The sequence below is a fragment of the Lathyrus oleraceus genome, chromosome 4 (assembly GCF_024323335.1).
Source record: "Lathyrus oleraceus cultivar Zhongwan6 chromosome 4, CAAS_Psat_ZW6_1.0, whole genome shotgun sequence".
In the NCBI taxonomy this organism is placed as follows: domain Eukaryota; kingdom Viridiplantae; phylum Streptophyta; class Magnoliopsida; order Fabales; family Fabaceae; genus Lathyrus; species Lathyrus oleraceus.
This window is the reverse complement of record NC_066582.1, coordinates 63,116,732-63,129,963: the sequence shown is the minus strand read 5'-3', so window position 1 is coordinate 63,129,963 and position 13,232 is coordinate 63,116,732. Positions and strand designations below refer to the sequence as shown.

At 33.2% G+C, this 13,232-nt stretch overlaps 1 protein-coding gene across 3 annotated transcripts; it reads left to right on the top strand.

The window, feature by feature from the left end:
- The first annotated feature begins 387 nt into the window (after positions 1–387).
- Positions 388–13,134, top strand: LOC127073350 (uncharacterized). 3 transcript variants are annotated; one of them, XM_051014504.1, is made up of 4 exons: positions 388–605; positions 11,993–12,124; positions 12,330–12,578; positions 12,661–13,134. In XM_051014504.1, the coding sequence occupies exons 1-4, from the start codon at positions 534–536 to the stop codon at positions 12,928–12,930; spliced, it is 723 nt and encodes a 240-aa protein (XP_050870461.1). In that variant the 5' UTR covers positions 388–533; the 3' UTR covers positions 12,931–13,134. The 3 variants fall into 3 exon arrangements, with proteins under 3 accessions (XP_050870461.1, XP_050870458.1, XP_050870460.1); XM_051014501.1 differs by lacking the exons at positions 11,993–12,124; positions 12,330–12,578; positions 12,661–13,134 and adding exons at positions 695–826; positions 1,312–1,560; positions 1,908–2,385 and having other exon boundaries at positions 393–605; XM_051014503.1 differs by lacking the exon at positions 388–605 and adding an exon at positions 11,720–11,918.
- Positions 13,135–13,232: the final 98 nt, after the last annotated feature.

Here is a 13,232-nt window from a genome sequence, read left to right as displayed (position 1 = left end):
AATTTGACTTTGACTAACAAATCTGACCGAAATGATAAATATAACACAATTTAAAAAATGAAGAATAAAATCGTCTATTTAAAATTAAGAGACAAAACTAAATTTCAAATCTAAAATAAGACAAAAAAAAAAAGATATTAATCCTAAATTTATTAAATTCACATTTTAGTTGCTTTGTACTCTTTTTTTTTCTTAGTTGGATTTTATCCTCTTAAATTTTCCTAATAATAGTTTTAATGAGGTAGATGCTGAGTTTCTTTTGATTATTTTAGCTTGAAATTTTGAGTGTGCAAGTGACAAGTTTTGATTCGTGATGTTTTTTTTTTTTTTTTTGTATTTTAAAAGAAAACCTTAAAAATTGAGCTTAAAAATAAATAGACGAAGAAACTACCAATCAAAAAATTGTCAACAGAAAATAGTTAAACACCAACACCACACTCAACTGAACCATCGATGAGATAATAATCAAAGAAAAGTAAACAACAGTACAAATTCAACACAACACTCATCCTTTTTCTTTCATTTCCAAAGATATGGCGGATTCTATTTCATTCTTCACCTCTCTTCCTGAAGATATCAACTTCAAAATTGCTTCACTTCTTCAGGTTCCAATTTTCTACTATTTTTCACTTTTACCGATCAATATCATCATGCTACATACAACTTTGATTTTTCTTGTTTAACGTTTTGTTAGGTGCGGGATTTGTGTGCTTTGGGTTGCTCTTCAAAGTTCTGGAAACAACTCTGCTTCTCTGATTCCATTTGGTATCATCTTCTCACCCACAGATGGCCCTTATTCCGTTCACCTCTCTCTCCCAATCTCAAGGTTTTTTTCCTCTCACCCAATTTCTTATTTTACCAAACTTTCTCACTTTTTTCGATTTCGGAATCTGGGTAATCATCAAAACCCTAAATTTATTCATTTTTCCCCTTTTACGTTCAACTATTTTTTAGGCTCAAAATTATGGCGGTTTTAGTGGCCACATATTTCAATATATAATTTATAATCCCTTGGTCTCATGTCCTGTTTGAATAAGCACCTTAATTAAGTGATTATGTATAAGCTATTTTCATATAAGCTATAAGTTGTGTTTTTTTATGCTATCCTAAAGAGCTAGGGACATAAGATCAAAACAATTTATGGACATGTTATAAGTTATTTCCATACTTTGTTGGAAACAGTTTCGCGAGTGTTTATGTCAATAGATAAACTCAAATAAGTTGTAATTGATATCATTCGTTATCGCTGTTGGCATATTAGATACTGGGCCGGTTCGGTTTAAGTATAATTATTTGGAATTTGGATTGCAGACATGGAAAAGATTGTATTTCGAGAGGCACATTGAGTTGGGACTTAGAGCAGTGTCTGTGGAGAGGTTTTTGAAAGCCTGTTCGCGTAATGAATCACTGGAGGTTGGGGACTATCTGCAAGCCTTTGAAATCATTAATGGTGCAAGGTTTGGTTTTGAAGACATCCAAAGGTTTCTGTTTAAACCTGAAATGAATGTGTTGGTTAACTTGGTTGGTGTGCATTATTGCATAACAAACCTTGGGATTCCGGTATTCCATCCCTTTCACCCTCCTTTATTTAATTTTATTTGCATTTTAACTACTGATACTCTTGCGTAACATCCAACATAATTTTGGTTCCTTTCAAAATGTAAATACTTCATCATAGTTAGGTCAGTGGTTTGCATTTTCCTCTATCAATTTCTATCTTTTGCATATTGGCCTGGTTTAGGATAGCTTCTGATTTATGGTACGTTCTCGGTTAAAATATCTGTTGGTGATGATAAGTATATCTACATTGTAGAGAAGACAAATTGGAATATTACAGCCTTGAGCTAACCTTTTGGAGTATTAGATCAGAGTGATATGATTTCATATGCAGGTGTTTCTGTTTGCAGGGTGATAATCTTTTAGAAGTCCTTCGGACCTGTGAGATCTCAAATCGACATGTATGCGTCAAGTGGTGGAAACTTGGTAGGTGGATCTATGGCTACCGCGGTAGGGATGAGCTACTTTTTCGCTGGGTTTCTTTGGCAGATTTGGCAACAAAAGAGAATGAGTCTGTTTTGGGAGTGCTTCGTCGAGGCACTGTTCTTGAGGTTTTACGAGTTCAGATCTCTGCTGTTGGTCATAAATCAATACCCTGGTCCTATCAGGATGCCCAGTGATTGGAATAGCTGCAGGGAAATCAACTATACATGTTAATGTCTATCAGCATGAGTATGTAGAAATTTCTAGAACGTGTCAATATCTATTACTATGTGTATAGTTATAGTTATCTATTAGTATGTGTATAAGTATAGTTTATAACATTCTGCAGTTGTATACCAACAAAGTCAGGGCAGTAGTAAATAACAATGCCTATTATCTTCTTCACATGGCATGTTTGGAATTAATATCTCAATGTCTATAGCTTACAGTTAACCGAGTTGAATTTTGGGAACACTTTATAAAATAGAAAGAAGGAATAAAGATTCAGGTGATGGAACTTGTTATACACACACACACTTACACTGCTCTTAGATATTTCTTGCGACTGAGATCATTGATCATCATTGCTTCAACACATTTCTAATCCGTTAGCATATGAGAGATGTCCGAGGAGTGTTTAAGGTGTGCCGTAGCGAAGATTTTTTTTAGACCCTTGTCTAACACATGTCGTACGGCTGTCGAACACTGAGACACGTCCAATCTCAGAGGGTGTGTTGCTTCAGAGTTCTCAGACTCATACCAATGACCTGAAAATTCTCTCTTCATCCATGGTTATTTGCTTGAAAAAGTGTCGTATCCAATGTTTCATTTGTTGTGGCGGATGCATTTGCTCGTGTTTGGGAAAACACTCATTTTGTGGTTAAAGTTTTCAAATCTATAGGAGTTGTGGCATTTGCAATAAACATGGCAACTTTCATTGCCAGCCTGGGAAAAACTGTTGTAACGATTTTTTGCAAATTGTAAGTTAGCATTGGGAAGGTTAGAAATTAGAATGCTATTGCATGTTAAAACTCAGACTAATATAGCCAATTGGAAGGAATATTTTATTGAACCATAGCAAACTAAGGCTATATATATCCACTACAAAGTGACTCAAAGAATAAATAGCTAATAATATCTAACAATCTTATAATGTAGTGAAAAGAATCAAAGCATTAAACAAACTCTTGAAGAATAGGTCTTCATAAATACTAGGACTTATTAAACAAATTGAAAAACAAACGACGACTAAGTCTATCATTCCCTCCCTTAAACTAATGCATCTTAGCTTCCTTTGGTAACTTCAATCACTCCAAGCATGTCTTCAATCACTCCAAGCATGTCACGAAGCTTCTCAAACTGCTCTTAAATTTAAAGGCTTCGTCATAATGTCTGCAATTTGTTCTTGAGTGTTGGAGCAACTCAGTTTAATGATCCCATCATTCACCAAGTCTCTAAGGAAGTGAAATCTTACATCAATGTGCTTGCTCTTGTCATGGAACACCGGATTCTTTGGTAATTGTATGGTAGAGTTGTTATCACACATGATCACCGTACTAGTCTTCTCTTCAATTCCAAGTTTCTCCAATATCCTCATGAGCCAAACACATTGACAACCGCACATCGTCACAACTATATATTTTGCCTCTGTAGTAGATCGAGCAACCACAATTGTTTATTTAATGACCAAGAAACAACTTAAACTCCCAACATAAATACAAATTCAAATGTATTTCTTCGATCATCCAAATCACCAGTATAGTCACTATCTATAAATGCCAAAAGTTACAAGTTGCTCTTCCCTTTTTATATAACATTCTATGATCTGTTCTACGTTTTAACTACCTCATAATTCTCTTTTCTGCGAGCCAATGTGATATAATATGACTTGTTATGAACCTTGAAGGTGAGAAAAACACAAGAGGGATGAAGGGTGTTGAATTGTGTTTTCTTCTTCTCTCTTTTTAAACTCTTAAGACAGATTCTAAACACAAGGTTGTAGAATCTGATTCAGTCAAAGGTCAACAGCGGATATAATAAGCAAGAAAGAAGAATAAAACACAAAGTTATCCTGGTTCCTCTCACAACTTGAGAGTAATCAAGTCCCCTTGTACTTACAAGAGATTTGTACTATAATCACACAAGATTACAATTTGCTCAAACACTAAAGTAAGAGACTTTCTTTTCTCAAGCACACAAGTAAGAGACTTCTAATACTCAAATACTTAGTAAGAGACTTCTTACAATATACCTAACAGATAAATGATTGTTTGAGAAAATACACTTGATATACAATCATATGTGTATAAAGAATACAACACAATAAACTCTTTTAAGACTTAGGGATTTCTAAGACTTACAAGGATAAGAAATCCTAAATCTAGCTTGTGCTTTTTGCTTTGACAAAGTAACTTCTTTTTTAATGTCAATTGATGTATTTTTCTTCAAGTCTTTTGATCCTTAAATAGAGAAGAAAAGAGACGTTCAAGCACATTTGAGTTTTAATACGTTGGGATGTTTCACCAAATTGTCAAAGTGGGTGAAGGCTAGTTTGAAAACCCTTTGCTACAAAAGGAATTAGTAGTTGCATCCCAACAGACTCTATGAAGAAAATAGAGCTTAGATATTCATGTGACAAAGTAGACTCATAGGTTGATAGGGACCTATCAGAGTCACCTTGGTCCTTGTGCTTTGACTGACTCAAGTTCTGATAATCAGAAGCAGACTTCTTCAAAGTCTAGTCTTCAAAGGCTGACTCCTTCTGACTCTGACCTTCAGACGCCAACCTCTTCAAAAGTTGACTTCTTCAGAGTCTGGTCACCAGCTTCTGATCATCCAATTTTGGTCTTTAAGCTCATTTTTTATTGTTCATAGTCAGAACCAATACTTGGATTCTACATGAAATTTTAGTCTATGATCCTGCACACTTGAACAAACATTAGTATACCCAATTATTCTTTAAATACTTTGTTATCATAAAAATCTAAGGGATACAGGACAAATTAATTTTGTTCCAATAATCTCTCCCTTTTTGATGATGACAAACATTAATATTTAAGAACAATGATTGATAATTTAATTAGCTAGTTCTCTTCAGGGCCTGAGGTTTGTAAGTTCCCCCTGAGTCTAATAGTCCATATAGTGAAGTTTGTAAGCTCCCCCCCTAAGTCCTATCCAGGTTAATTAAATTTGAACATTTAAAGCATAATCATAGTTCGTCATAATTTAAGCAAAAATAATAATTGTCATATTTCAAGTACTTAAATACTTCTATATCTGCTCCCCCTTTTGTTATCAACAAAAAATAACATAAGGAAATAGAAAAGATGCTGAAGAAAAATTTCTTTTAGCAAAAGAAAATCCATAGACACATAACAAAATATAGGCATAAGTTGCACAGAAAAAAGAATGTTTGGGATATTATCAGATTTGGATAGAAATAATTAAAAATCATATTTGATTTTCCCCTTTTTCAAAAATCATTTAAAAAAATATTTAGAGAAGGTAATTGAAAACTGGCTTGGATGGTTGGGAACAAACTCTTCAATTCTCAAAATGGTCAAAACAGGTTCTGATAGTTGAGCATTTGATAGGTATAACACAATCAAGGCCGGGGAGATGTACCAGAAGACCAAGAATATCTCTCTCTCTCTCTAAAGTTTACTGGTGCATAATAATCAACACTAATTCTGCTTCATCCCAAACTCCCTATAAAACTTGCCTTCCGTTACCATCAAAGTCACACTTATTTCCATCTATCTCATCCCATAACTGATAATATGAATAAATCACCCAAAAATTCCAAAGAGAGCTCTTCCAAGAGATTGGCAAGTCTGTCAAGGAGGCTGAAGGAAAGAAACCCAATAAAGATAAGCTCAATAAGGCTAAAGGTTCAAAGTCACAAAATGGTTCATCTGTAGGATTTTCTTTGGTGGGGAGGATACCAGTATCCAAAGCAAAGAAACTAAATATTAGCCAGGATCCAACTCATGACTATGATTCGGATGCTGACAAGGATTGGATGAACTACCTCAAACGTCGTGCTTTTCATCCTGAGGAATTCTGAGAGATAGTCTTTATAATGCATCTTGTTCCTTATGAGAATGAATCAAGATTTATAGTAATATCTTATTAATAATAAAATATCCTTTGCCTTTGCATGATTCTTTTGTTACTAGCATCCAATTGTTGAACCATGAAGAATAATGTCCCAGTGAGGTTTTCAACCATTTCAACCAATTCTGCGTTATGTGTGTTAAGAAAAATATAGTGAGTATAAAAGAAATTTTAATCACACAACCATAACAGAAATGATTTAAGGGAAAACAAAACAAGATTTAATTTTAACCTAGGAAAATGATTCCCAATGTTAACCCAAACATATTTGTTAATAAGAGGAAAATGTATGATAGATGTTAAACAAATATGATTGGATAGTTCCATTAATATGACTCGGAGATTAGAAGATAGAAAATTCTCAGAAGAATTCTAACTTAGGACCTTCTAAACCAAAAAATCTTCTTAGCAGAGAACTAATTAGTTCAGAGTCAAATAACTTAGAAGCACATAGAAACCAATCATAGACACAAAGGGACCAAATGTTAATAAAACATATGGTAATGAAAAATGGGGATGATACAAAGTATTCAAAAACACTTACATCATTATCCAACAGTAATTATCCAACAACTGAAAACCCAAGTGTAAGAGAACCTTTCAGATTCATGAAACATAAGTGGACAGATGTCAAAAATAATTTTTCCACTTATATGCTATCAGAGGAAACTAATCAAATTATGAGCATCAGAGGATGAGTTGCACCAGATGCTACTATTCATCTAAAGCTAGTTCAGAGCTTCTGACCACAATAGCTTCTAATCATCATCAGACTTTGATCCTCCATTCAGAAGCAAGCACTAATCTTTAACAAAATGAATGTTCATATTCTTTTTGATAAAATCAAATCTTTCAATAGTAAGGGATTTGACAAATATATCAGTCCACTGATGATCAATATCAATGAACTGAATATCTATCACACCCTTCTGAACATAGTCTCTAATAAAATGATGTTTTATTCTTATGTGCTTAGTTATAGAATGTTGAATATGATTCTTTGTCAAACAAATAACAAAAATATTATCACAAAAGATTGGAATATTGCTTCCACTTATCTGGTAGTCTTCTAATTGATATTTTATCAGAGTAGTTGTGTGCAACAACTTGCAGCTGAGATGTATTTTACTTCTGCCATGGGCAAAGAAATAGTTACTTGTTTTTACTAGCCCAGGATACTATGTTTTCACATATGAATTGAAAACTTCCACTAGTGAATTTTCTCTCAATTCTATCCCCAACATAGTCAGTATCACATAATCCAACTAGCTTATAATATAGAGATTTTTATAAAGCAACCCTAGATTGGTTGTTCCCTTTAGATACCTAAAGATCCTATTAATAGTTATTAAGTGAGTCTTTCTAGGATCTGACTGAAATCTTGCACATAAACAGACACTGAATAAAATAGATTGTATAAAAGATGTTAAATAAAGAAGTGAGCCAATCATACCTATATACAACTTATGACAGACCTTAGGGATGATTTCCTCTTTGCTCAGGTTGCAAGTTGGATGCATATGAGTGCTCACAATCTTGCAATCATCAAGCTTGAATTTCTTCATAAGCTTCTTTGTATATTTAGTTTGATGAACATAGACTCCATTTTTACATTGATTTATTTGAATACCAAGGAAGAACTTAACCTCTCCCATCATACTCATTTCAAATTTAACCGACATTGTCTTTGAAAATTCTTGGCAAAGAAAAACATTAGTTAAACCAAATATAATATCATCAACATAAACTTGAAAAACTAAGAAATCATTGTCAAGTGTTATTTTGAAGAGTGTAGAGTCAACTTGCCCTTTTTGAAATCCATTTTCTAACAGAAAATTACTCAGTCTCTCATACCAAGCTCTGGGAGCTTGTTTGAGTCCATATAGTGATTTCTTAAGTTTAAAAACATAATTTGGGTGGACTGAGTCCTCAAACCCAGGTGAATGCTCGACATACACTTTTTCACAAATGACTCCATTTAAGAATGCACTATTAACATAATTTGGTATAAAATAATGTCATGATTAATAGCATAAGAGAGAAGTAACCTAATTGCCTCTAAACTTGCAACTGGTACAAAGGTTTCAGAGAATCTATACCTTCTTTATCACTTCATTCTTGAGCTACAAGTCTATCCTTATTTCTCACCATTTCTCATTGCTCATTGAAATTGTTTTTAAATACCCTTGTTCGAATAATGTTCTTCTGCAAAGTTTTGGGTACCAGAATCCAGACATCATTTATTTGAAACTGATTCAACTCTTCTTACATAGCCACAACCCATCCATCATCAGAATATGCTTCATCAACAGAAGTAGGTTCAATCATGGAGAGTAGTTCTAACATCGAATGCTCTTCCCTAAAGGTAGACATTGTTTTTCTAGGACTATCTTTGTTTCCAAGAATTAACTCTTATGGATGAAAAGACTTGTACTTGAAGTTCTTCTTGGATTGTGATGCATATGAGGATACATCTCGTGCTTCTTCAAATTCTTCATCATCTGGATGAGCTTCTGGGGTAGGAACAACTTATGGATCATTAACTTCTAAAGTTTTGATAGCTTATGAACATCCAACTTCTGATGGGTTGCTAGCTTATGAACTTCCATCTTCTGGACCTCTAGCTCCTGATGTGTCTTCAGATACACAAATTTCTAAAACTTTTTGAACTAGCTCAATCATTTTACTGTCAGGCTCTTTGTCGTCAAATTTGATGTGTATTGACTCTTCAACCACATTGGTTTTAGAGTTATACACCATGTATGCCTTTGAGCATTCAGAGTATCCCAAGTAGACACCCTTCTGAGCTTTGGCATCAAATTTCTTCAGATATACTTTATTGTTTAGAATGTAACATGTAAATATGAACTGATGAAAATAATAAAAGTTTGGCTTTCTTCCCTTGAACAACTCATATAATGTCTTCTTTAGAATATGTCTAATATATATTTTATTTTGTACATAACATGTTGTGTTCACATCTTCTGCCCACAAGTACTTTGGTAAGTTATTTTCGTGGATCATGGATCTAGCCATTTCTTATAAAGATCTGTTTTTTCTCTCTACAAGTCCATTTTGTCGTGGAGTTCTAGGAAAAGAGAACTCATGGAGAATTCCATGTTTTTCACAAAAAAAGTTCAATGACTCATTTTTCAAATTCACAGTTTGTACTTGTATGTAGAATATACTGAATACATCATATGATTCATCCTTGGTTCTAAGGAATTTAACCAAAGTCCATATGCTATAGTCATCAACAATGAATATACCATATTTCTTCCCATTTATTAATACAGTACTAACAAGACCAAACAAATAAGTGTGAAAGAGTTCTAAGGGTCTAGAGGTAGAAATAATGTTTTAAGATTTGAAAGATTTTTTTACTAATTTTCCCTACTTGGCATGCTCCACAAAGAGCATCTGAGTGATAATTGAGGTTTGGCAATCCTTTAAAACGTTTCAACTTGCTAAGCTTTGAGATTAATCTCTAGTTAGCATGACCTAATCTTCTATTTCAAAGCCACTTCTTTCATCACTTACTGATAGAAGGCAAAATACCTTATGATCAACCAATTCAGAAAAATTAATTTTATAAACATTGCCTTTTCTCTTACCTTTGAACACCATGGACTTGTCAGATTCACTCACAACTATGCAATTGTTCTTATTAAACATGACTTCATAACCACTGTCACAAAATTGACTAAGCTCAATAAGTTGTTATTAAGTCCATCTACAAGCCAAACATTATTAATTGAGATAAAAGAGTTACCAATAATATCCATACCAGGGATCTTTCCTGTTTGGTTTCCTCCAAATCCCACAATTCCTCTCTCTTTCAGAGTTAGGGTTGGAACATAAGTCTTTCTCCTGTCATATATTATAAGTAACCACTGTCCAGGTACTATGGGTGCTGCTTTTCTTCTCCCTTCAAGCATATATGTAGCAAAGACAATTTGAGATTTAGGTACCCGTAATCTTATGGGTCCTTTATGGTTAGTTCTGACATGTTTTTTCTTGTTTTGTACCTTTGCTTTCATATGATAAGGCTTAGGATCACTCAAGACTTTTGATTTGAAAGTTTGTTATCTTGAATGGAGCTTGGCCTTAGGTTCTGAACCTTTCAGAACCTTAGCTCTTGATATCTTAGGTTCTGCCTTCTTTAGAACCCTTGGCTTTATATTCATAGGTTCTGGTTTCTTCAGAACCATTGATTGAACAACTTTAGCTTTTTCCTTTTTATTATTATTATTATTATTATCATTAAATTGGGTTCTCATATGTATGGGCCTTGGGCTCATTTTTTTTTGTGTTTTGATAGTTCACACCCTCATATTCATGTTCATATCCCTTTTGTGTTTCATTTATTTATTTATGTTATTGCTTTTTATCTCTTAATTTTATCTTATTATTTATTCTATTACATTTCTTTTAATTGAGTTATTTAGAATGATAATTAATTGATTGATTTTTTTTATTGATTGGTTGATTATTATTTAATTAATTGATGTTTGTTGCTAAGTATAGTATTTGATTATTTTGATTTCATGTGTTTATTCATTTAGTAAGTTAATTCCTCTATCCATGTTCTAACCCCATTCATGTAAATAATCATGCTCAATATATTTCACTAACATTCCATTTAACTTTCGAACCACTCTCTAGACCAAAGTCAAATCAGATGTTTGATCCAACGTCAAGTTGTCTCCCATTTCATTCAAACATTTTTCATAATCAACCTCAAATACTTGATCCAATGTCAAGTTGTTTGTTTTCAAACACTTTTTTTCAATAAATAATTTGATTGAAAAGGATTAGGGAGGAAGTAATTTTTTCTCCCTTCCTCGAATGTTCATGTGATGGTTGCACTTGACCTACCGTTTGAACATTCGTCAATTGTATCAAAACACTTTTTAAATAACCGAATAAAACTAATTTCTTTCGTGGAAGAAAAAGGATTAGGGCGATAGTAATTTTCTTCTCTCCTCCCCGAGTATTCGTGTGATGACCGCACTTAACCTACCGTTCATATACTCATTGTCCATTAAAGAAACACGACTTGATTCGTCACACAAATTTCATAAATAATCTGATTGAAAAAAGATTTGGGTGGAAATAATTTTCTACTTTATTTCCTGAATATTCATGTAATGACCGCACTTAGCCTACCGTTTGAATATTCGTCAATCACTAAAAAATATTCAAACCAATCAAACTTGTTTTTCGCCCGTGTGCGACTTTGAAAAACCATTTTCAGGTACGTGAATTCAAATTCACGACATTCCACTTATTCAGCCGATAAATTCTAACTATTTAACAAAAAAAATGATAATAATTATATTAAAAATAATTAATATTTTAATATTCTACTCAATTTGAAGAATAATAATTTTTAAGATAATGTTATATTATGTCTCAGGGACATACGTTAAAAAAAACTCATTTATATATTAAAAATAACAATTGAAAAATTAAATTTATATTTTTAATATACCATCCATGCATAATTTCTAAGATAATACTTATTTTTATAACCGTGCCCTTAGGCACAAGTAATTTTTATAGTTAAAGAATGATATTCAAATACATTTAATTCTGATCATCTATAAAAAAAATAGAGATATGATCATCAAAAAGTTATCATTTGTGCCCCGTCAATAAGGTTGACCGTAGAAACTAGGAATCAAATAATTATGAGTAGAATATAGCTAAACACTCCAACTCCATCATCATCATCATCGTGCAAAGATATGGCGGATTCTATTTCATTCTTCGCCTCTCTTCCTGAAGATATCAACTTCAAAATTGCTTCACTTCTTCAGGTTTCAATTTTCTACTATTTTCCACTTCTTCATGCTACATACATCTTTCATTTTTCTTGTTTAACTTTTCTTAGGTGCGGGATTTGTGTGCTTTGGGTTGCTCTTCAAAGTTCTGGAAACAAGTCTGTTTCTCTGATTCCATTTGGCATCATCTTCTAACTAACAGATGGCCCTTATTCCGTTCACCTCTCTCTCCCAATCTCAAGGTAGCTTATACTTATTCCTCTTTGGATAGAAAGCTTAATTAAGTGCTTATATCATAAGCGATTATCATATAGATGCTTATTATAAACTATTTCTGGAACAAAAGATAAAATAAAGTCAACCAATTTTTATATAATCTATAAGTTGTTTTTGAATTGAACAGTGATGTAGCTGTTATGTGGTAATTATTTTGAGTTTGGATTGTAGACATGGAGAAGATTGTATTTCGAGAGGCACATCGATTTGGGACTTAGAGCAGGCTCTGTCGAGAGGTTTTTGAAAGGTTGTTCGCGTAATGAATCACTCGAGGTTGACGACTATCTGCAAGCCGTTGAAATTGTGAATGGTGCAAGGTTTGGTTTTGAAGACATTCAAAGGCTCCTGTTTAAACCTGAAATGAACGTGTTGGTTAACTTGGTTGGTGTGCATTATTGCATAACAAACCTTGGGATTCCGGTATTCCATCCCTTTTCACACTCCTTTTGAAGTAATAGATCAGACTGATATGTATTTCATATGCAAGTGTTTATGTTTGCAGGGTGATAATCTTGTAAAAGTCCTTCGAACTTGCGAGATCTCAGATCGACATGTATGCGTCAAGTGGTGGAAACTTGGTAGGTGGATACATGGATACCGCGGTAGAGATGAGTTACTTTTTCGTTGGATTTCTTTGGAAAATTTGGCAACAGAAGAAGATGAGACTGTTTTGAGAGTGCTTCGTCGAGGCACTGTTCTTGAGGTTTTACGCGTTCAGATCTCAGCTGTTGATCATAAATCAATACCTTGGTCCTATCAGGATAATCAGTGATTGGAATTGCTGCAGGGAAATGAAATCAACTAAAAATGAACTATAAGTATCAATATTTATCAGCATTAGTATGTGTATAATAATAGTATATGTCAATATCTATTACTATGTGTATAGTTAAACATGTGTTGTATGTTAATAAAAACAGGGCAATAATAAATAATAATGCTTATTATCTTCTTAACAAGGCATGTTTAAAATTCATATCTCACTCTATTACTGATTCAACACATGTTTAACTTTCTAACTGCTGCAGCATTGCGTAATTGTATTGAAAACATTCTCTCTTCATCCATGGTTAT

Coding starts and splice junctions, on each gene's coding strand:
- LOC127073350 (XM_051014504.1), top strand. CDS start 534: ATGGCGGATTCTATTTCATTCTTCACCTCTCTTCCTGAAGATATCAAC. Junction 606..11,992: donor AAATTGCTTCACTTCTTCAG/GTTCCAATTTTC, acceptor AACTTTTCTTAG/GTGCGGGATTTGTGTGCTTT. Junction 12,125..12,329: donor CTCTCTCTCCCAATCTCAAG/GTAGCTTATACT, acceptor TTTGGATTGTAG/ACATGGAGAAGATTGTATTT.